The sequence below is a fragment of the Rhinolophus sinicus genome, chromosome 18 (genome assembly GCF_057876585.1).
Source record: "Rhinolophus sinicus isolate RSI-liver-muscle chromosome 18, RSI-T2T, whole genome shotgun sequence".
Taxonomy (NCBI): domain Eukaryota; kingdom Metazoa; phylum Chordata; class Mammalia; order Chiroptera; family Rhinolophidae; genus Rhinolophus; species Rhinolophus sinicus.
In genome coordinates this window covers 96,534,039-96,556,953 of record NC_142518.1, presented here as the reverse complement: position 1 = coordinate 96,556,953, position 22,915 = coordinate 96,534,039, and the positions used below count along the sequence as shown (strand labels likewise).

The following is a 22,915-nucleotide window of genomic DNA, read 5'->3' as shown; positions in this document are numbered from 1 at the left end:
TGGTAGAATCCAGGTGTGCACACTGCCATGGTGGCACCCTGGGTCCCTGCCGCCTGCACAGCTGGTGCTACGTCGCCTCAGGAACTCTTGACTGCTGGGCTGCTGGCCCAACCCCACAGGTTGCAGAAGCCTGTATAAAGTGGGTGGAGGGCCTGTGGCAGCCCAGGAAACATTTGCTGGTGGGCAGTAACCCAAGACCTGCGCTGTGAGCCTGAGACAGGCGGTGGCTGGCTGAAGTGTTCTCAGGACATTTTTGTGGGGAGGTCATTGGACCAGCAACCGTGCTGCGGGAGCCAAGACTGCATTGACTTTGTAGAAACGAACAACCACAGCACTTAGCTCCCTGGAACCCCACCCCACCCACCTAGAGCTGCATTGCCAACGGCACTCTGGGCACCTGGGTGGCCGGACCAGCCCTACAAGACATGGAGGACTTTCACAGCACCAGACAATCTGCAATGGCCCGGGGAGATTTGAGTGGTATACATGACCCAAAAACTGCATGGCAGCTACTCGGTGGCAGCTGTCGGGAATGTGCAAGCCTGAGGCTGCAGTGTCCTCGAGGCACTGTACAAGGTGGTCACAGGCCAGGTACTGGTTGGTGTAAGAATGGAATCTGCATTAACTTTGTAAAAACCATGTCATGTCTCATGACTCTCTTGAACTACACCCTGCCTAGCTAGTGCTGCACCGCCAAGGGCACTCTCAGCACTGGGTCAACCAGCCTGGTACATGCAGCTAAGCAGCCTCTTTCAACGGCAAGGCCTTATGGGCAGCTGGCAGATGGCAACAGACCTAGGGGGACCTGGGGTTTTTGCTAAGCTACTTCAGGTCCACTATTGGTGGCAGCCAGCTTCAGTACACAGAGAGGCCACCCCCACATGTCTCCAGGTCCAGCACAGTCAGCAGCCAACCATATGTAGTTTTGAGGCACCTATCAGGTAGCTGTGGGCTGGTACCAGGCAAGGCTGAAATTGGCCTGCACGAGAGCCCTGCCCAGAAGACACCAGAAACAACACACCCAGAGGCCAGCTTCAGACAACACCACAGCACTACCTGGTTAGCCCCACAAGAAGCACACCTAAAGCGGGGGGTCTCAAAAGGCACAAGAGCCCATGGGGGCAAAGCCTCCTCTGAGGGGTCAGCCCCCTTACAGTAGCTCATACTCTGTGGGCATAGCCAATACTCACAGTCAAACTGGGAGTCAATCCAACCCACTGATGCACTAAAAGCAATCAAGACTCAACTACAACAGGAGAACACAAACAACACACAAAGGACACTCCTGGAACACAAGTACAGGAGATTAGAAGATTGCGCAATTGGACCACACAGGATACATACTACATAAGGCCATCTGGCAAACACTGAGAGGCATAGAAGATCTACCTAATACCGTGCTTCTCCGAAAATAAGACCAGGTCTTATACCATATTTCCCCCAAAATAAGACCAGGTCTTATATTAATTTTTGCTCCAAAAGATGCATTTGGGCATATTTTCAGGGGATGTCTTATGTTTTCATGTACAACAATCTACATTTATTCAAATACAGTCACGTCGTCTTCTTCTGGAACATCCTAATGACATACTAAATGCATCTTAACAGGGGCTTATTTTCGGGGTAGGTCTTACTCTTGGGGAAACATGGTATATAGAAGCAAACACCGAGCAGCAGCCAGAATGAGGAAACAAACAAACAAAAAACATGTCTCAAGTAAAAGAAAAGGAGAAACCTCTAGAAGTGGAACTAAATGAAATGGAAGCAAACAACCTACCAGAGACAAAGTTTAAAACACTGATTAGAAGAATCATTAAGAAACTTAGTGAGAATTTCAACAAAGAGATAGCAAGCATAATGAAGGACACAGAAACCATAAAAAAGAACTAGTCAGAAATAAGAACACAATAACTGAAATGAAGAATTCACTAGAAGGAATAACCAGCAGATTAGATGAAACAGAGAATCAAATCAATAATTTAGAGGTTAAGGGAGCAGGATTCACCCAATCGGAACAACAAAAAGAAAAAAGAATAAAAAACAATGAAGATAGTTTAAGGGACCTATGGGACAACATCCAGCATAACAACATTTGCATCATAGGGGTACCAGAAGGAGAAGAGAGGGAGCAAGGAATTGAGAACCTGTCTGAAGAAATAATGACTGAAAATTCCCCCAATCTGGTGAAGGAAATAGACATACAAGCCCAGGAAGTGCAGAGAGTCCCAAACAAGATGAACCTAAACAGGCCCACACCAAGACACATCATAGTTAAAATGTCAAAGGTTAAAGATAAAGAGAGAATCCTAAAAGCAGCAAGATAAAGACAACAAGGGAGCTCCTATAAGATTGCCAGCTGATTTCTCAACAGAAAATTTGCAGGCCAAATGGGAGTGGCAGGAAAAATTCAAAGTGAAGGAAAACAAGGTTCTAAAACCAAGACTATTCTACACAGCAAGGCTATCATTTAAAATTGAGGGAGAGATAAAGAGCTTCCCAGATAAGAAAAAGTTAAAGGAATTTATTACCACCAAGCCGGTATTACAGGAAATGTTAAAAAGGACTTCTTTAAGCAGAAGAAAGGAGAAAACAAAACAAAAATAAAAATAAAAAACACTAATGAATATCAAAAATAAGAATAATAAAATGGCAATAACTATGTACCTATCAATAATCACTTTAAATGTAAATGGATTAAATGCTCCAATCAAAAAACATAGGGTAGCTGAGTGAATAAGAAAACAAGACCCATGCATATGCTGTCTACAATAGACCCACCTCATATCGAAAGACACATACAGACTGAAAGTAAAGTGATGGAAAAAGACGTTTCACGCAAATGGAAATGAGAAAAAAGTTGGGGTAGCAATACTTACATTGGATAAAATATACTTTAAAATGAAGACTATAATAAGAGACAAAGAAGGATATTACATAATAATAAAGGAATCAATCCAACAAGAGGACATAACCCTAGTAAACACCTATGCACTCAATATAGCAGCACCTAAATATATAAAACAAATATTGCCCGAAATAAAGGCAGATATCAACAGTAACACTATCATAGTAGAGGACTTCAACACCCCACTGACACCAATGGACAGATCCTCCAGATAGAAAATCAACACGGAAACAGCGGCCTTAGATGACACACTACCAGACGCATTTAATTAATATTTTTAGGGCATTTCACCCCAAAGCAGCAGCATATACACTCTTTTCAAGCGTACATGGAACACTTTCCAAATTAGACCATGTTAAGCCACAAAACAAGTCTCGATAAATTTAAGAAGACCCAAATCATATCAAGCATCTTCTCTGACCACAGTGGTATGAAACTAGAATCAATTACAAGACAAAAACTGAAAAACACACAAACACATGAAGACTAAATAATATGATACTAAATAGTGAATGGGTCAACAATGAGATTAAGGAAGATATCAAAAGATACCTAGACACAAACAAAAGTGAAAAAAGAATGACCAAAAATCTATGGGACACAGTGAAAGTAGTCCTAAGAGGGAAATTCATAGCAATGCAGGCCTAATCAAAAAAACAAGAAAAATCTCAAATCAACAGCCTATTTTTACACATAAGGGAACTGGAAAAAGAACAGCAAAATAAGCCCAAAGTGAGTACAAGGAAAGAAATAATATAGATCACAGTGGAAATAAATGAAATAAAGACAAAAAAAAAAAATGACAATGAAACCAAGAGCTAGTTTTTTTAAAAGATAAACAAAATTGACAAATTTTTAAACAGACTCACCAGGAAAAAAAGAGAGGACCCAAATAAATAAAATCAGAAATGAAAGACAAGAAGTGACAACTGACTGCAGAAATAAAAAAATTTTAGAAAATACTACCAGCAACTACCTGCCAACAAATTGGACAATCTGGAAGAAATCGATAAATTCTTAGAAGCACACAATCTTCCAATGCTGAATCAAGAAGAAACAGAAAATCTGAACAGACTGATTACTACCAACAAAATTGAATCAGTAATCAATAAGCTCCCAACAAAAAAAGTCCTGGACCAGATGGCTTCACAGGTGAATTTTACCAAACATTCAAAAAGAATTAACACCTGTTCTTCTCAAGGTATTCCAAAATATCTAGGAGGAGGGAAGGCACCCAAGCTCATTTCAGGAGGCCACCATTATCCTGATCCAAAAACCAGACAAAGACATTACAAAAAAAGAAAACTATAGGCTGATATCCCTAATGAACATAGATGCAAAAATACTCAAGAAAATATTAGCAAACTGAATTCAGCAATACATTAGAAAGATCATACACCACGATCAAGTGGGATTCACTCCTGGTATGCGAGGTTGGTTCAATATCTGCAAATCAATTAATGTGATACATCACATAAACAAAATGAAAAATAAAAATCATAAGGTCATCTCGATAGATGCAGAACAAGCATTTGACAAAATCCATCATCCATTTATGATAAAAACTCTCAGCAAAGTGGGATTAGAGAAAGCATATCTCAACATAATAAAGGCCACATATGACAAACACACAGCTAACATCATACTCAATGGGGAAAAGCTAAAAGCATTCCCCTTATGATCAGGAAGAAGACAACGATGACCACTTTCACCACTCTTATTCAACATAGTACTGGAAGTTCTAGCCACCAGAATTATAATAGACAAGAAAAGGAAGTAAAAGGCATCCAAATGGGAAAGCCGGAAGTAAAATTGGCATTATTTGCAGATGACATGATACTGTATATAGAGAACCCGAAACATTCCACCAAAAAACTATTAGAACTGATAAATTTAGTAAAATAGCAGGGTACAAAATTAATATTCAGAAATCGGTTGCATTTTTATACACCAATAATGAACTCTCAGAAAGAGAAATTCAGAAAATAATCCCATTTGAAATTGCATCAAAAATAAAATACTTAGGACAAAATTTAACCAAGGAAGTAAAAGATCTGTACTCAGAAAATTATAAGAAACTGAAGAGAGAAATTAAAGAAGATACAAATAAATGGAAACATATACCACACTCATGGATATAAGAATTAACATAGTTAAAATGTCCATACTATCCAATGCAACATACAGATTCAATGCAATCCTAATCAAAATATCAATGGCATTTTTTACAGAACTAATAATCCTAAAATTTATATGGAACGTAAGAGACAGCACGTAGCTACAGAAATCCTGAGAAATAAGAACAAAGATGGAGGTATCATGCTACCTGATATCAACTTATACCACAAGTCTACAGTAATCAAAACAACATGATACTAGCATCAAAACAGACACATAGATCAATGGAACAGTACAGAGAGCCCAGAAATAAATACATGCCTATGTGTTTATTTAATCTATGAAAAAGGAACCAGGAATTTACATTGGGATAAAGACAGTCTATTTAAGAAATAGTGCTGGGAAAACTGGACAGATACATGCAAAAAAAAATGAAACTGGATCACCTTCTTACGCCATATACAAGAAGAAACTCAAAATGGATTAAAGACATAAATGTAAGACTCAATACCATAAAACTCCTAAAAGAAAATACAAGAAATAAACTCTCAGACATTACCCTTGTAATATTTTTACTGACATATCCCCTCGGACAAGGGAAACAAACAAAAATAAACAAATGGGACTACATGAAACTAAAAAGTTTTTTCACAGCAAAGGAAACCAACAAAACAAAAAGACATTCTGCTGAATGGGAGAAGATATTTGCCCACGATACATCTGATAAGGGATTAATATCCAAAATTTATGAAGAACTAATACAACTCAACACCAATAAAACAAACAGCATAATTTAAAAATGGGCAAAGGACCTGAATAGACGTTTCTCCAAAGAAGACATACAGATGGCCAATTGACATATGAAAAGATGCTCAGCGTCACTAACCATCAGAGAAATGCAAATAAAAACCACAATGAGATACTACCTCACTCCTGTTAGAATGGCTATCATCAGTAAATCAGCAAACAACGAGTGTTGGCGAGGATGTGGAGAAAAGGGAAACTCATGCACTGTTGGTGGGATTGCAAATTGATGTAGCCACTATGGAAACCAGTATAGAGGTTTCTCAAAAAATTAAGAGAACTACCTTATCACCCAGAGATTCCTCTCCTGGTTATTTATCCAAAACACTAATTCAAAAAAATATGACATGTGATCAAAAGATATGGTGAATGTGTAAATAAAAAAATTACTACAGTAAAAGACACATTGCCATTAATCCCCCTCAAAATATTCCCCCTCGCTTCAAGCACACTTATTCATCGTTCTTGCCACTTTCTGAAGCAGCTCTGGAAGTTCTCTTTTGTGACTGTCTTTACTTCATCCTCCATCATGAGTACGCTCCATGTCATACATCACTTCTGGTACGGCAATTTCTGTCAAATAAAAACATTACAGTGTGTCCTCATGCACCTTATTCACTGGTTCTGGCACCGTGCGACTTCTGGCTCTTCCCTAAAGTCAAAATGACCATGAGAGGAAAACGTTTTGAATCGATTCAGGACATGGAGGCAGCAACGACAGCACAACTAAAGACACTCACAAAAAGAGGACTTCCAGAACTGCTTCAGAAAGTGACAAGAACGATGGGATAAGTGTGTTCAAAATGAGGGGGAGTACTTTGAGTGGGATTAATGGCAATGTGTCTTTTACTATAATAATTTTTAATTTAAACATTCACTGTATTTTTTCATCATTCCTCGAATGCACCCCCTATGTTTACTGCAGCGCTATTCACAATAGCCAAGATATGGAAACAACTGAAATGCTCATCAATAGATGATTGGATAAAGAAATTGTGGTATGTTTATACAGTGGAGTACTACTCTGCCATAAAAAGAATGAAATTTTACCATTTTCAAAAACATGGATGGACCTAAAGAATATTATGTTACATGAAATAAATCAGACTGAGAAAACAAATACCATATGATCTCACTTATATGTGGAATCTAAAGAACAGAATAAATGAGCAAACAAAACAGAATAGACTCAGAGATAGAGAAAAAACTGATGGTTGCTAGACAGGAGGAGGTTTGGGGGATGGGAAAGGTGAAGGGGTTAGGAAGTACAAATTGGTAGTCAGAAAATAGTCATTGGGATGTGAAATACAGTGAGGGGAATATAATCAACAATGTTGTAAAGATTATTTAGGGTGTTAGATGGGTACTGGACTTATTGGGTAATCACTTCCTAGATAATATATATGCCTATCCACTTTGCTGTATACCTGAAACTAATATAAAATAATATTGAATGTCAACTATTTTATACACACACACACACACACACACACACACACACACACACACACACACACATATACAGAGGGTGCCAAAAAAAATGTATACACATTTTAAGAAAGGAAAAAACTGTACTAAAGTTGTAATACTCAATATATACCAATAACAAAAGATGAATACAAGTCACGTTTGACTTCTGCAATTACAAGAGGTGCTCAAAGTGGTTACCATCAGTGTAATTTTAATAGTGTTTTTTTTTCCTTTCTTAAAATGTGTATGCTTTTTTTTGGCACTCTGTAGATATGTACGTATATATTGTCACAGGATGTAAACCAAAGTACAGCATAGGGAATATAGTCAATGGTATTGTCATAGCTATGTACGGTGTCAGACAGGTAGTAGATTGGGAGGGGGTTATCGCTTTGTGACAAGTATAAATGTCTAATCATTATGTTGTTTGTACACCTGAAACTAATAAAAAAATTTATTCAACAAAATCACCTAAAGTCCATAGTTTAAAAAATGGCAGGTACATGGTTGCTCTGTATATGTACTACTACTTATATAAACATACAATATTTATTGAGCATTTAGTATGTGCCAGTGCTGTGCTGAGTGCTTTACACTGATTTTTTTTTACATGTTATAAGCTATTTTTTAAAAATTGTGGTAGGGAGGCCAGATGGCTCAGTTGGTTAGAGCACGAGCTCTGAACAACAGGGTTGCCTGTTCGATTCCCACATGGGCCAGTGAGCTGCGTCCTCCGCAACTAGATTGAAGACAACGAGCTGCCGCTGAGCTTCCGGAGAGGTGGCCGGATGGCTCAGTTGGTTAGAACACAAGCTCTCAACAACAAGGTTGCTGGTTCAATTCTCGCATGGGATGGTGGGCTGTGCCCCCTGCAACTGAAGACTGAAAACAGTGACTGGACTTGGAGCTGAGCTGTGCCCTCCTCAACTAGATTGAAGGACAATGACTTGGAGCTGATGGGCCCTGGAGAGATACACTGTTCCCCAATAATCCCCAATAAATTTTTTTAAAAAATTGTGGTAAATACACATAACATAAAATTTACCATCTTAACCATTTTTAAGTGGTATTAAATACAATTACATTGTTGTGCTATGTACGCTAAGTTTTTTTTTCTTTTTTCCTTTACATGTTTTATTGATAGTATTATACTGTCATTAATGTAATCACTACAACAAACTTTACAGGCAGATACTATTACATTCCCATTTTACACATGAAGAAATTAAGGCATAGAAAGGGTAATTTACCCCTGAATAACCAGGCTAGTCTATATGGTGCTACTTATAGGTCTTCACCTCTCAGTCATTCTTCAACCCAATCCAGTCTGCCTTCATTCCACCCCTCTCTCCATTGAAATTGCTTTCAAATATAAGAAATTTGTGAATAATCTCCATTTTGGTAACCCAAAGGCCACCTTTCAGACTTTATCATGTCTGACAGCTTGAGAGCATATGACTTAATACTTTTCCTTGGTTTTTCATGGTACTGCTTTTTTCTGAGTCTCCTCCCACCTTTCTGACCATTCCATCTTAGGCTTCTTTGGTGGCGCCTCTTCTGACTGATGTGTAAGTGTTGGCAATCTTTTTGCCAACACTAAAGCTTTTTCCTGTAGCCTTACCTCCTTTTATACTCTCTCCATAGGTCATATCATTTTATTCCCATAGATTTAAATAGCAATCTATTGATTCCTAAACGTGTGTCTCTAGACCAGATCTCTATCCTGAACTTCAAACTAGTGTATCTAACATTTCCACATGGAGATCCCAGAAAACCTCAAATGTAACATGTCCAAAACTAAACTTGTCTTCCCTTCTAAATCGACTCTTCTTCCAATATCCCCTTCTTCTTCTGTGGTATCACCACCCCATCAGTTGCCCAAGCCAGAGACCTAGCAGTCACCTTTGCCTCTATTGTTTCCCACTCTCCATTGACTCTATCACCAATTCATTGTACCTTTCAAATATTTCATGAATCTGACACTTTTCTCCATGCCCACTGCTATCACATTAGTCCCTAAATTACTATTAGGTCTTTGCCAGGGTTATTGCAGTTGCCTCCTATCTGATCGTCTTGCATCTACTTTTGCCCTCTTCAATCCACTTTCTACACTGCAGCCAAGGTAATAATCTTTTAGAAATGCAAATCTGATCATGTCAATCAGACAGAATTCTTCAATGACTTCCCATTGACCTTAGGTAAAGTGCAAAATATTTAGCATGACTTAGAAGGCCCTGCAAGATCTTGCACTAGTCTACATCTCCAACTTCAACTCTCACCACTTCATCTTTACTTCCACTCTAGCTAGAACGCCCTTCATTCAAATTCTCTACACACCAGATTCCCTTTCAATCCAGGCCTTCAAGCGTGCCATTTTTTTTATTTCCTAAACTAGCTAACTCCTACACCTCAGTAAGATCTCAGCTAAGATGTCATTTCCTCCCTACAACCCTCCAACTAGGTTAGATCTCCCAGGCAACTAGATCAGGGCTAATACATAGTAGGTTCCTAAAAATATTTATTGACTTTGCTGAGTAGAAAAGACTGGATTGGTATGGGGGTTTTGACAGACAAGCAAGTGCTCAATAAATAGTGTTGAAAGAATGAGTAAACGAGTGGATAGAAGATTTGTTTAATGAACAATTGTAATTTTTCCCCAATATAACATCAGTGCATTTGTGGTTTGAACGGAAAAGGGGCTCTGCAGTTGGTCGCAGACAGAGCTGCCTATGGAGCCCACCTGCCAACCCTGGGTCAGCGTGGCCCAGGGTGGAAGAGGGGCCACCTTGTTCCTTCTGGCTTGTTCGGGCTCCTCTCACTCCTTGCTGCTACTGATTTCCAAATGCCTTTCACTGGGTTGGTCAAAGGTAGCCACCTAGACCTAAGGAATCCACACAAAGGGTCTGTTTCTCAAACCAGAAATCTTCCATACAACTGACCTTCCATTACAAACAGAATTACTTAGATGGCTTGCTTGGCCTGGAATATAAATGTCTCTTTGCCTGAATAAGCCATATATATGCTGTTAAATACACATTTTCAGTTATCCATATCTTCTCAGTAAACCTGCTGATGGACTCTCAATTTATGAGATCGAGCAATAGAAAAACACAACTTTTCCTTTTAATGATAGCTGTGATCCCCAACCCCATTCTTTTTTTGCTTTCGCCACTTCCCTGGTGACCTGAGGCATTTGGGCGGCTGGCTCTCAGGCACCTTGGCTCAGTCACGTTCCGCCTGAATAAATGGCACCCATGAGATAGGTCAGCTCTCTGATATGGCTGTGAAGACAAACCACATAGTCAAGGTGACAGAAACAAACTCCCAGGAGGGCTCTGTCCTCCTCCTCCTACTGTGTTTCCCCCAAAATAAGACCTAGCCGAACAATCAGCTCTAACACGTCTTTTGGAGCAAAAATTAATATAAGACCCGGTCTTATTTTACTATAGTATAAGACCAGGTCTTATATAATATAATACCAGGTCTTATATTAATTTTTGCTCCAAAAGACGCATTAGAGCTGATTGTCCAGCTAGGTCTTATTTTCAGGGAAACATGGTAGTTAGTTTTTATTTTCAGCTCCTGTTTGATAGCTTTTTTTTTATCCTCTACTTATTGCACTGCTGTGATTTGTTGGCCATTATTTGAATTTTGTATGAAAAAAAAGCTTTGTTATAGAAATAAGAATACTATTTTTTTTAATCTGGAGAGACGATATTATGGTGACTGAAAATATGGTCAGGTGTCAAATATAAATATATAAAAGCATTCTTGTTGTCCTGTCGGTCACATTACATTCATTTTGTATTTGCTAGCAACATTGGAGGTTTCGTTTTTGTTTATGTAAACTCTAATTTCTATCAAGGTGTCATGGGTATTTAAAATTTAGTATTTTTTATTACAATTGTCTCAGTGCTGGTTAACTAATTTTTGCCAGGACCGTTATTGATCAAGCAAATAAATTCAACCACCATTTGAGAAAAAAGTAAAAGAAAAGGAGGCTGTGTAATAAATCAGACAATTTCAGTGTCCAAAAGTAACCTCACAGGATGATCTGATCATAAATTCCTAACTGGGCAGGTCCTGGTGGGTAGTCATGTCCCAGGCCTATAAAAGGTTTATCTTTGCCTTAAGCAAGCCCTGTCCACTGTTCTTCTGCATCTAGATTAACACATCTTTGAAATGCCAGAAGTCATCCTGTTTTCCAGACCCCTCAGAGGTGTAACCACCCTCAAGGAAGCACATAATCATGTTTAATCTTCCTTACATTCCCTCCTTAATTCCAAATATGTAAAAAGAACTTCAAAACTGTCATTTGCCAGAGCATTTGAGATCTTGCTTCCTGGCATGTTGTCAGTTTGGCTCAAATAAACTCATAAAGTTCTCTACAGATTTAGATGTTTCTTATGTCGATGGTGAGGATAATACTGAATATGATTATATTAAGAGGAATATCCAGTTTTAAGATTAGGAGGCAATATTTTAAAATGGGTTTCAAGCTATAATATTTCACTAAAATATCTTTTATAGATTCCATCATATTTAAAGATAATATATGAAAAATCTATGAACAATTGTATGTCAACAAATTAGATAATCTAGATGAGATGCACAAATTCCTAAAGACACACAAATTACCAAACTGACTCAAGAGGAAATAGAAAGTCTCAACGGACCTGTAACAAGTACAGTAACGTGTTAGAATCAGTTTCAAATACCTCCCAACAAAAGAAAGTCTAGGACCAGATGGCTTCACTGGTGAATTCTACCAAACATTTAGAAAAGTATTGACACCAATCCTACTCAAACTCTTCCCAAAATAGGAGAGATGGAACATTTCCTAACACATTCTAGGAGATCAGCATTACCCTGATACCAACGCCAGCAAAGGTACTGCAAGAAAACTACAGACCAATAACCATTATGAATGTGGGTAGAAAAATCCTCAACAAAATGAAAGCAAACCTAATCCAATAACACATTAAAAGGATTATACACCAGGACCAAGTGAGATTTATCCCAGGAATGCAAAGTGGTTCAACATGAGAAAATCAATGTAATACATCACATTAACAGAATGGACGGGGAAAAAAAAACCACACAAGACAATCTCCATAGGTACCCAAAAATCATTTGAAACAATTCAACATGCTTTCATGATAAAAATACTCAGCAAGGAGCAAATGGCAGGATTTCATCCTTTTTATTGCTGAAAAGAACTCCCCCAACATGATAAAGGGCATTTACCACAACCTACAGAGTTAATATGATAAGAAAAATTAGTTAACTCAATGATGAAAGACTGAAAGCTTTCCAGCAACGATCAGGAACAGGCCAAAGATATGTGCTTTCTGAAACAGGGAGGTGGTGGTTGAACAACATTGTGAATGCACTAAATGCCCCTGAATTGTGCACTTTAAAATAGTTAACTGTATGTTATATGAATTTTACCTCAATAAAAAAAATTCACATGATGAATCATTTATTCACTTTGGCTGACTGATCTCCTAGCATTTTTCCTATGTTTACAGGATAATTAGTAGATAAGAGTTATAATTTAGAGATTGCATCAAAACACCATGAAAAACAAATTTCATTTTCAATTCAAGATAAATGCGAGATAAAAGTTGAACTAAAAGCCTGAAAACTACTCTTAGGAAGGCTTGCAAATTTTCCTCTCAAAATTATAATGTTCTTTTAAAAACTGGAAGCCAGATGGTCTTATACATAAAACAAATCTCAATGTTAAATCTATATGAGATTTAAGAGTTAATTCTGCTGCAGTTGCAACAAAGCAATCATAACTGTAGCCCATGTGTTTGTCCTTCAGTAATGTTTAGAGCAGTGTTTCTCAAAGTGGGAGCTTGTTAGAAATGCACATTCTCAGGCCCCACTCAGACCTCCTGAATCAGAAACTCTGGGGTTGAGGGCTAATAGTCTGTTTTAACAAGCCTTCCTGGTGCACACTCAAGTTTGAGAACCACTGGGTAAGGTCAAGAGCACAATCTTGGCCAGTGTGCCTGCTATAGGCATTTTCTTACCAGACACTGTCGTGGCATTAATGCTGTACTGCTTCTTCTAGTTCTTAATGTGCCAGATTGCAACACCTGTGGAATATCACTGGCAAGAAAAAGAAAACATTGGTCATTTAAAATCCATTACAAAAACTTTTTAAAGAAATAAAATTTCAAATACTTAAATAGCAATGCCATTAATGTAAATGGCTTCTTTGTTGGGACAGCTGTGCAGATGTAGACATGAAAATACATATACACACATACACACACACATATACACAAAGCCTTAGTTGGCTGAGCCTAAACAAGTGTCCACGTAAAGTAAGGAATTCTCAAGCATGCGACTTTACCTCTAATCATTTTACCAAGAATAAATACAATTTATTGTGTCCTTGGAAATACCTCATATTTTGTGTAAACCCGTAATTGATTGAAATTTATGTGTGGAGGTACAATGTGCTAGTACCAGTTTCCTCTCAACTCCCAAACTTTTACACGAACAGGAGGGATAACCAATAGCAGGGGTCAATAGCACTGAGATATTCACAAATGTATTTCATTTGGCCGATTCAGTGTTTTGTTTTTGAATTAGTTGCGCACATTTCAAACACTGAGAGACTTCACATAAATAATCCAGATTTTCTGGCTTCTATTGAAAATTTGCAAGATTTTGTCACACTGGGCCACATTCCCAAGTGGCAGCAGTGGACTGAAGCTAAGCAGCTGCTGCCTGCTGAAAATGATGCTTGTGTCCTCAGCTTTGATGGTGCCCACCCAGCCGACCTCAGCCCTATTTGGGACCCTAAATAAGTCATCTTTTCCTTTTTATGTCTTCTTTTTGTTATAACTTTATTTTCAAACCGTTTAAGACTCACAGGAAGCTGCAAAAAGAATACAGAATATTCCTGTGAACCTTTTATCCAGGTTTCCCTAATGATAAGAAATTATCTTTAACATTTTCTTTTTTGCTCCCTAAATTCAATCAGGTGCCTGGTCTTCTAGGTTTTACCTCTGTGATCTCACATGCATCTGTCTTACTCTTTTCAGTCTTGTCCCAAACCAATTCAAAGCCACTTTACTTTTCCATAGATCCTGAAATAGTCTAATTGGTCACCTCACCTCTCTTCTTTCCTTACTGCCATCTTTCTAACAGACTACCAGATCACTTCCCTAGAGAACAGCATGCTCTCCTGCTCCAACATTCAGTGACTCTCCACATTGCCTGCGAATTCAGTTACCTTCTTTACTGTCATTCAAAGCCTTTCACAATTTAGTTCGACTTTTGGATTTCATGGACTACTAAAATTTCAAAATGAAATCTTGGCACAAATATATGGTTGCTACCATTCTTTTGCCAAGTAAGGTCACTTAAAAAAAAAATTACCATCTGCCAACACCATTGTCTCATTTAAAAAGGACATTTTTGGTAGTTTAAAAAAACAACAAAAAAATAGGAATAGCAATTTCAGAATATAGTCCTGCCCAGGAAAGGATGATTGGTGACTACTTAACAACGTATTTAATTATGCTGTACTTAACTTTAAAACCATGGATTGGTGAAAACATCACCTGGGATCAGTAATGGTCAGCAGATGAATATTTGGGAGAGACAGTGATGCAGGCAGAGTTGACTAGCTATCTGGAATACACCTATGCTTTTCTGCCTCCAAGCCTGTTCCATATACTTCAAATGCTTTTCCTTATCCCTCAACAATTCCACTGTCATTTCTCATTTTCTTCTTTGAATTCCCCTAGCACTTTCTTTCCCTTCCTAAGCACAGATCTAACTTTACCACATATTTAAGTCCTTTGTGTATTTATTTTTCCTATTAAAGTAAAAGCTTATTGAGCCTTGAGATACATTTTTTTCAGCATGGTAATTTGCATATAATAGGCAGTAATTCAATATTTTACAAGAGGATATATGTATGGATCTAATTTTTATTTCCTTTCCCAGTCATTTTCCCTATAAGAACAGGAATATATTCTAGCAGTCATTTAGAAGGAAGTTGGGGGGATGCTAATGAGTTACATATTTCCACTATCTTTTGTGAGTGGGGGTAATCTTAAGGCGGGCAATTATATTCTCCCTTAAAATTTTGTCTGCCAATTTTATTTAATAAGACTATAACTGAAAGAAATCAAGGCAGCATATACTTCAATTGTTATGTCACTCAACACGATTTCACAAAATCCTTGGTGACTTCTAGAACCGAGTTAAGTGCTATACTTACTTAGAAAAAGTGAAAGTAATGTAACCAGATAGATGTTCAATGCTCCATATCAAACGATCAGTAAGCAGTTCTGTCTAAACTACAATATATTTGTTAGTTATATTCCCAAAGCAATCATACTTCATGACCACTATTCTTCTTCTAGGTTTCTAAGTGTTTACTAAACCACATGGTTGGCAGACATTTTGTACAAAGAGCCAATAGTAAATACTTTGGGCTTTGTGGACCATAGAATCTCTGTTGCAACTACTCAACTCTGCCTTGTAGTGGGAAAGTGGCCATGAACAATAAGTAAACAAATGGGCACAGCTATGTTCCAATAAAGCTTTATTTACAAAACCAAGTGGCAGGCTGGATTTGGCCCACGTGCAGTAGTTTGACTTTCAAACAGAATTGAGGCAATAATAGTCTAAGTGTGCACTCAGGCTAGAGGTATTCAAAGGGGGAAGGCACTGGCAGAAATTCAAGAACTTAATCTCTAATTCTAATAAGAACCAGAAAAATAGAAGACAAAAACTAATACCTTTAAATAAAGTTATTGACACCAGTAGTAAAGTCAGCCAATTGGAGGTCTAAAGAGTATAAAGCACCAAGAGGTTCAAAACTTTTGACACTGGTATTTTTACTAATATTAATATAAGATGTATGCAAAACACTGCAGAGACTTCTTAAAAACAGTAACACTTGTATTAAAGAATTGACATTAAAAGAACAAAGTCTGCAAATGCTGGTGCAAGAGAGATTTAAACTTTCTGCAGGAAGCTCCAAGCTAAATTGGAAAATTACTTGTAAGAAGTGCAATGATATTTAGTGAGCTGTGAAAGAGGCAAAGCCCAACTAAGGGAAGGTGAGAAAAGTGAGCAGTGTATATGTGCAACTGAAAAGAACTGAGGTGAAAATGAATCCAACTAAGGCTCAGTGTAATTCTACATTTTTTTTCCCTTCACTGTAACTTCTCTGACCACACCCTAAACTTGTCACAACAGCACAAAATATGCCCTCAGATCATTTGGACGAGTTTCCTGACCTCAGGCATGTCATATATCATTCCTATCTTACTCCTTCTTCATAAACAACAGCCCCCGGACTTGGCCCACGTTGCGGTTTCTTTACCTTTAACTCCTACTAGATAAAGATGCAACTGCCCCGCACCCTTCTGTACAAATTTCAATTCATACATCAGGATCTTAAGCTACAGAATTTGACACTGCAACTATGCTCAAATTATGATAAAAATAAAAGAAAAATTTCAAATCCTTTGCAGAATAAAGCAAAGTATGAAGGAATAACTGGGATCATTCTGTTTGCTTCCAGGACTTTGGGGATTGGGGAAGGGGGTCTACTCTCCCCCCAGCACTTAACATATTAAACAGGATCCACATGTTTCTTCAAGTATATATCCTCCATCATCTATTTGCAACTTGTTTTTTCATTTCATAAGGCTTCCAATAAAACTAACATTCTCCCCAAGTGCTTTCTTCTACTAGCAGAGTGGTCCATAACAATTCATTTATTTGTACAACAGGATCAGAGTAAAATCCTGAATTTATAGGATGTTCTTGTTCTCAGCACAACATATGGAGCCTCCCCCCAACCCTTATTTTTCTACCCACCTACTGAAAATGGCAATGTATTATTTTTCGGTCGATCTTAGTTTGCTTTGCATTTTGTAACAATATATGCTCTTACCGCAAACGAGCAGAAAGCTGCATTTGTTTAATCAGCCTAGATGTTGATTAGTAGTGGACAAAGCACTAGCTTACTGTTTCCCCAAAAATAAGACCTAGCCAGACCATCAGCTTTAATGTGCCTTTTGGAGCAAAAATTAATATAAGACCCAGTCTTATAATATAAGACTGGGTGTAATATAATAAAATAAAATATAATATAATAATGGATCTTATATTAACTTTTGCTCCAAAAGACGCATTAGAGCTGATGGTCTGGCTAGTTCTTATTTTCGGAGAAACACAGTAGGAGTTAGGAGACAAAGACAGGTTCCTAGTACTGGCTCTACTACTATGCCATTTTGGAGATTTATGGATCTGTAGGCCTCAGTTTCTTCATATATTAAACAAAGAGGGTAGATCTAGTCTCTGAGTCCACTTCTAACAGTTGTGATTTACAATCACCAATTAGCATGATGCCAGCAAGAGGTGAGGAGCAAAGTTAACAATGCAGTGAATACATTTTTCAGATATTTTTTACAATATTGAGAAAACCTTATGATGTTGGGGTGTGAGATGAGCTATCTCACTTTAAAATTCTATTTTAAGAAATAATAAGCTTGAGTCATGCCAAAACTTTGGATACATGCAAGAAATAACAGTTAAATCAGTTAGGGTAGTGTTTCTAAACCATATATGTATGTATGTGTGCATATACATATATATATATATATATACATATATATACATATACACACACACACACACACACACACACACACACACACACACGGTGCCAAAAAATGTATACACATTTTAAGAAAGGAAAAAACTATTAAAATTGTAATACTCAATTATATACTGATAACAAAAGATGAAAACAAGTCACGTTTGACTTCTGCAATTACAAGAGTGGTTACCATCAGCATCCTCAAACGTTGAGCAACGTTGACCAAAGTGTCCACTTGTAAACTTTTTTTGGCACCTTCTGGCATATATGTGTATATGTATATATATATCTCCCTCTAAGGATCCTTTTCAGACATTTCTCTCCCAATCACTCTCCCTTGAAAATTCCCACGAAATTTCCACATGTATGTCTGTGCTTTATACATAAAAAAGTTATATATTTTTACATCCCCCCCCCCACCCAAGAACCAAGTTGGGGACAATATCGGCCATTGGGAATACAAAATTTAGGAGATCAATTTCTGTAGTACTTCAACTTTTTGTTCAAATAAAAAATAGATATAAAAGAGGCCCAAGTTTATTTGCTTGACAACCATTTCCATTTGTTGGAGGTGAAGGTCAGAGGTGACAAAGCAGCTGAGAGAAGAACAAAAATTAGTAATCACAGAAGATGTGGAGGCGAGGGTGGGGCGTGCTCAGTTTCTTTAAAGGAGTGGATAAGAGATGGGATGAAGTTAGAAAAAGTCATGTTCCACAGCAATTAGTTGCTGCTTTCAGGTGCTGGTGGACTGTCAGAAGAGGACATTAAGCTTCATATACGAGTTAACCTCAGGGTAGGTGTGTGCTCGCTCTTTCTGGCCAGCCCATCCCATTTCCCCCTTGGCTAAGAGTGGGGTCTCCAGAACCCAGGAACAAAAGAGGTACCTGCAGAATCTGGATGAATGAAGGGCTGGGAATGCTATTGGAACTCATTTTCCCCAACTCTTGCCACCCATCCCCCTGCTTGCTTCCTCCAGTATCTCAATCCTGCTCACCCAAGACCACTGATCAAAGGGGTGCTGTTGGTTCCTCTGAGGATGTTGCCTTCTGTGGTGGTTGAACTCGGCAGCAGCTCCAAGTCTAATTTCATTATCTCCTGTGACATATCTGTGTTGAGGAAGAAACCACTGCTTAGTTATAAGTTCTCAAGGTTTTCTGGCTCCCCTTCACATAAGGACAAGTCAGCTTGGTGAGATGATGTAGAGAGAGACGAAAAGGGGGAAAAAAGAGAGGAGGAAGCTCTTAGGTGAGAGGGGTGCTCACCTTTGCAGCCCTACTAACCCTAAAACCAGCGGGCATAAAGTGAGGCAGGACTGGCTCCGAATCGCCTGCCCCCCAAGCTCGGAACCCTTAACGTCGAAAAGATCCTCCATATCCAAGCCTATAATGAAAATGAGGAATTTATCTTAGTCACCTCCTCGAATCTTTCTCCTTTATCTGTCTCGGCCAAGGGAAACCTAGGTAAACCTTTCGGAATAAAGCGAAGATTACAACCGGCACATCTTAGAAAATCAGTTGGGCGCCGCCTCTTGGCGCATGCGCCCCGTGCCCCGCCTGGCGGCACATGCTCATTACGCAAGCGATGAGTATTATTACGGGCGCCTTTGTCAGTCAGGCCAGGGGCGCACGCGCAGTTGAGGAGCCCCCCTTTTTTGCCAAGCTCAGTCCTCCCTTTTCTTTTCCTAGTGCATATTTACTGTGGTAGTTCTGCTCCTACGTTAACCCTGGAATGGTTTCGTTAACCATTGTTTAGGGTACAAAGGGTGGGGAGGAGTAAGGTGTACGGGAGAGCCCTCCTTTCTGCCCTATGTGTGATACTAAATTTTCTTCTTTGGTTAATTCATGAACCCCTTATGATTGAGGCCAACAAGCTTGTTACCTCCCATAACGAATTTTTCCATCCTGTTACAGCAGACACACTACACCTTTGTAATTTTTAAAAAGCTAAAGTCTGGGAAATAAAACCACTCCAAAGTGCTTAGATGCCACCTGCTCCCAAAGGGTCCTTGGTAAGGCGCTAATCCAATTGAATCACTTGCGCAGATGAATCATTGTTTTCCATGTGGTTTCATTACTATTTTTTTTTTTTTACAATATCGTACAGTGTATATTCTTACAGTGAATAAAATCTAGCTCTTGAAAGTTATTCGTTTAAGAAAAAGGTTGAGTTAAAGCAGGGAGGCTTAACATCCTTTTTTCTTTTGTTGTTTCTTTTCTATTTTTTCTTTTTCCTTTTTTTTTGGCGGGGGGGGGCGGGAGGCTTGTTTTCTTAAAACAAATATCTCAGAATTTAGTGTCCATACAAATCAGTGTTTCCATTTAACAATGCTGTTGTCATGGTTCAAAACATTTTAAGAACTTCGTTTTTAGAATTTTTCACCATCAGGTAATGAGCCATATTGAGTACTGAAATCTTAACTGCACACTAATAATTTTGTAAAACCGCACATTTTAGGAACGATATGCAGTTCCCAGAAGGCAAGTGCAACTAGTGAAATGGGAGTTGTTAATTAAAATAGTCATAACATTGTATAGCACTTTATAGTTTAAAAATGTTTTCACATCCTTGTCTCAATTGGTTCAATCATGAAATCTGCTCAACCAATCAATGGTGAACTTAAAATGGGATTATCTTGAAACAGTTCATGACAAGTTATGACATGAAAGATCATAATCATTCTTCATTCATTCTGAGAATAGAATAAGAAAAGCTTAATTATATTAAGGAGAATTAGGTTAGCTAAATCCCAGACATGAGGGGATTTGGAGTTATCATTCCTGGTGTAAGGTGGATTAACAATAGCTACCATTTTGGAGGCTCCATGTCAGGTACTGTCCTAAGCACTTAAAATATGTGATCGAATTTAATACTTACAATAACTGTGACGTAGGTGCCATCACAATACCCATTTTTCAAAGGAGGAAACCTAAGCGCAGAGGGGTTACTCAAATTACAACTCCTAAGTGGCAAAGCCAAGTTTCCTCTGCCCTTCTATTTAAGTGAAAAGACAGACGAGGTGCCTCTGGATATTTCTCTGGACACTGTTTCTGTACTCAAAAGCACTTGATAAATACTTATTAAATTGTTTCATGAATACATGCGGGTTTAAATAATCTGTCCTTACAGCTATCTTGTGAAGTAGGTAAATGATTTCTACCTTACAGTTGATAAAATTCCAGAGAGGTTAATGGCACATAATTAAGTAGCAGTAGAATCTGAGCTTGTACCAAGATCTCCTGAAAGCCACAGTTAAAGTTCTTAGGGTACTTCAAAATTTTATGAAAGGTGGCAGCTAAAGGGAGTAAAGTTAGGGTGTATGCAAGAGGCAGTGGTTAAATACAGAACAGAGGGTCAAAAACAAACTTTCTGAATAGCAGGAAAATATGGAGTACACCAGAGAACAAGTGGATTTCACCTCTACTCTACTCTCATTTTTCAAAAAGTTTGTTAAATTCCTGGCAGGTAATAAGGTCTAATGGATACATTTTGAATGAATAGACAAAAATCTCATCATGCCTATGCATTACAGATACCTAATTTTCAAACATCTAAGTACAGTAACACTAAGAAAATAGGCATAATGAAACAAGGAAAGAACAACTGAGAGACTGTTTCTAGAAAGGGAGTAATGATATGAAACGACTAAATACATGAGATGGCAACAAGTTTCCAACTGTTATCAAAGAGAAGGAATTCTCTTTAAAGTGCACCTACACATCAGGAAACCAAAACCCATAAAGATAGAGACGGGACTCATAGTACGTACACAGGTTGGAATGTCAAAAGGAGCAAGAACAACAGAAACAAAGAATTCTGTATAATCAACACAGCATTTGATTATTTTTACTTCTTCTCATTTCTGCTACACATTATTATACCAACCTAGCTGTGTTTCATGATCAGCTCTTGCTGTTTCATAGTAATATACCATGATCTCAGATCGCTGGTTTGCTTAGATATACTTTAACTTTTATGCTACTCTCTTTGTATGCCCCCGTCTGCTGCCATCTTACTTATAAAAGGTGTCCCACAAACATGTCATAATTAGCTGTTATTATACCAGTTGCCATGGCAAATTTTAAGCAACATGTTAACCTTTAGTTATCACAAGAGCAACTTGACCCCAAGTCCACAAGTCACAAACATCCCCAAACCCCCAAAAAGTATACATGAAGAGCACAAGAAACCTACAGGCAAGAATGATGTGAATAAAACCTGGAAATGACCAAGGCAGTATCCATCTTTTCACATATCCTTGAGTTTCTCCTAATTGTTAAGCTCCTGAAAGTTAGGGATTCTATTAAATTGTTTGACTCCTCAGTTAGGGACTGTGCATGTGGTCAACAAATGTTTGTTTAGTAGTTATTGTGAACAATAGAATGTACTATAATTTTTTAGAGTAAGTTGGATGGGGGGTTGCTAAAGACCTTGAGATAGATACATAAATTGATTAAAAACAGGTTGCATTTCTAATCCAGTTGGCAGGAAAATATAGGCAATTTAAAGGAAACTTTCCAAAAGTGCTTTAAAAACTCTCATATTACAAGCAGAAAACATAAACAATGAGCAGAAAACATAAAAAATGAGGAATAAATTGACAAAGGGGCTTGGCAAGTTTAATATGGGACAACTGAAGAGGCAGGTAAAACTAGTTTTGCTAAATTGTGAAACTAATTTCATAATTATTAAATTTCCTGTACTTTCTATGTATGTATGATTAACACAATACAATGACCATCTTTCTCCCTGGGTCCTTCCAGTGCTGAGGATGAAATGAATTAATATTTCTAAAGTTCGTAGGATAGTGCCTAGCACACGGTAACTGCTATGTAGATGTTTGTTAAATAAAATAAATAATTCCAGATCTCACACGTGCCTAATCATGTTTGTTAGGGTCCATAAATCCTGGAAAGAAAAAAAAAACTTCTGGTTCTGCTACTTGTTCTTCCGGACGTGTTCCTACTAATAAT

At 38.0% G+C, this 22,915-nt stretch overlaps 1 protein-coding gene across 6 annotated transcripts in view; it reads right to left on the bottom strand.

The window, feature by feature from the left end:
* Positions 1-19,492, bottom strand: part of LOC109437920 (PABIR family member 1-like) — a 66,200-nt gene extending 46,708 nt beyond the window's left edge. For 5 of the 6 annotated variants that reach the window (XM_019717444.2, XM_088794879.1, XM_088794878.1 and 2 more), the window contains exons 1-3: positions 19,359-19,492; positions 18,940-19,051; positions 13,339-13,417 (exon numbers count right to left, since the gene is read on the bottom strand). In XM_019717444.2, the coding sequence (XP_019573003.1) occupies positions 13,339-13,417; positions 18,940-19,049 (189 nt within the window). In that variant the 5' untranslated portion in view covers positions 19,050-19,051; positions 19,359-19,492. The remainder of the gene's footprint in view (positions 1-13,338; positions 13,418-18,939; positions 19,052-19,358) is intronic. The other variant, XM_088794877.1, reaches the window with a different exon arrangement.
* Between the last annotated feature and the right edge of the window lie 3,423 nt (positions 19,493-22,915).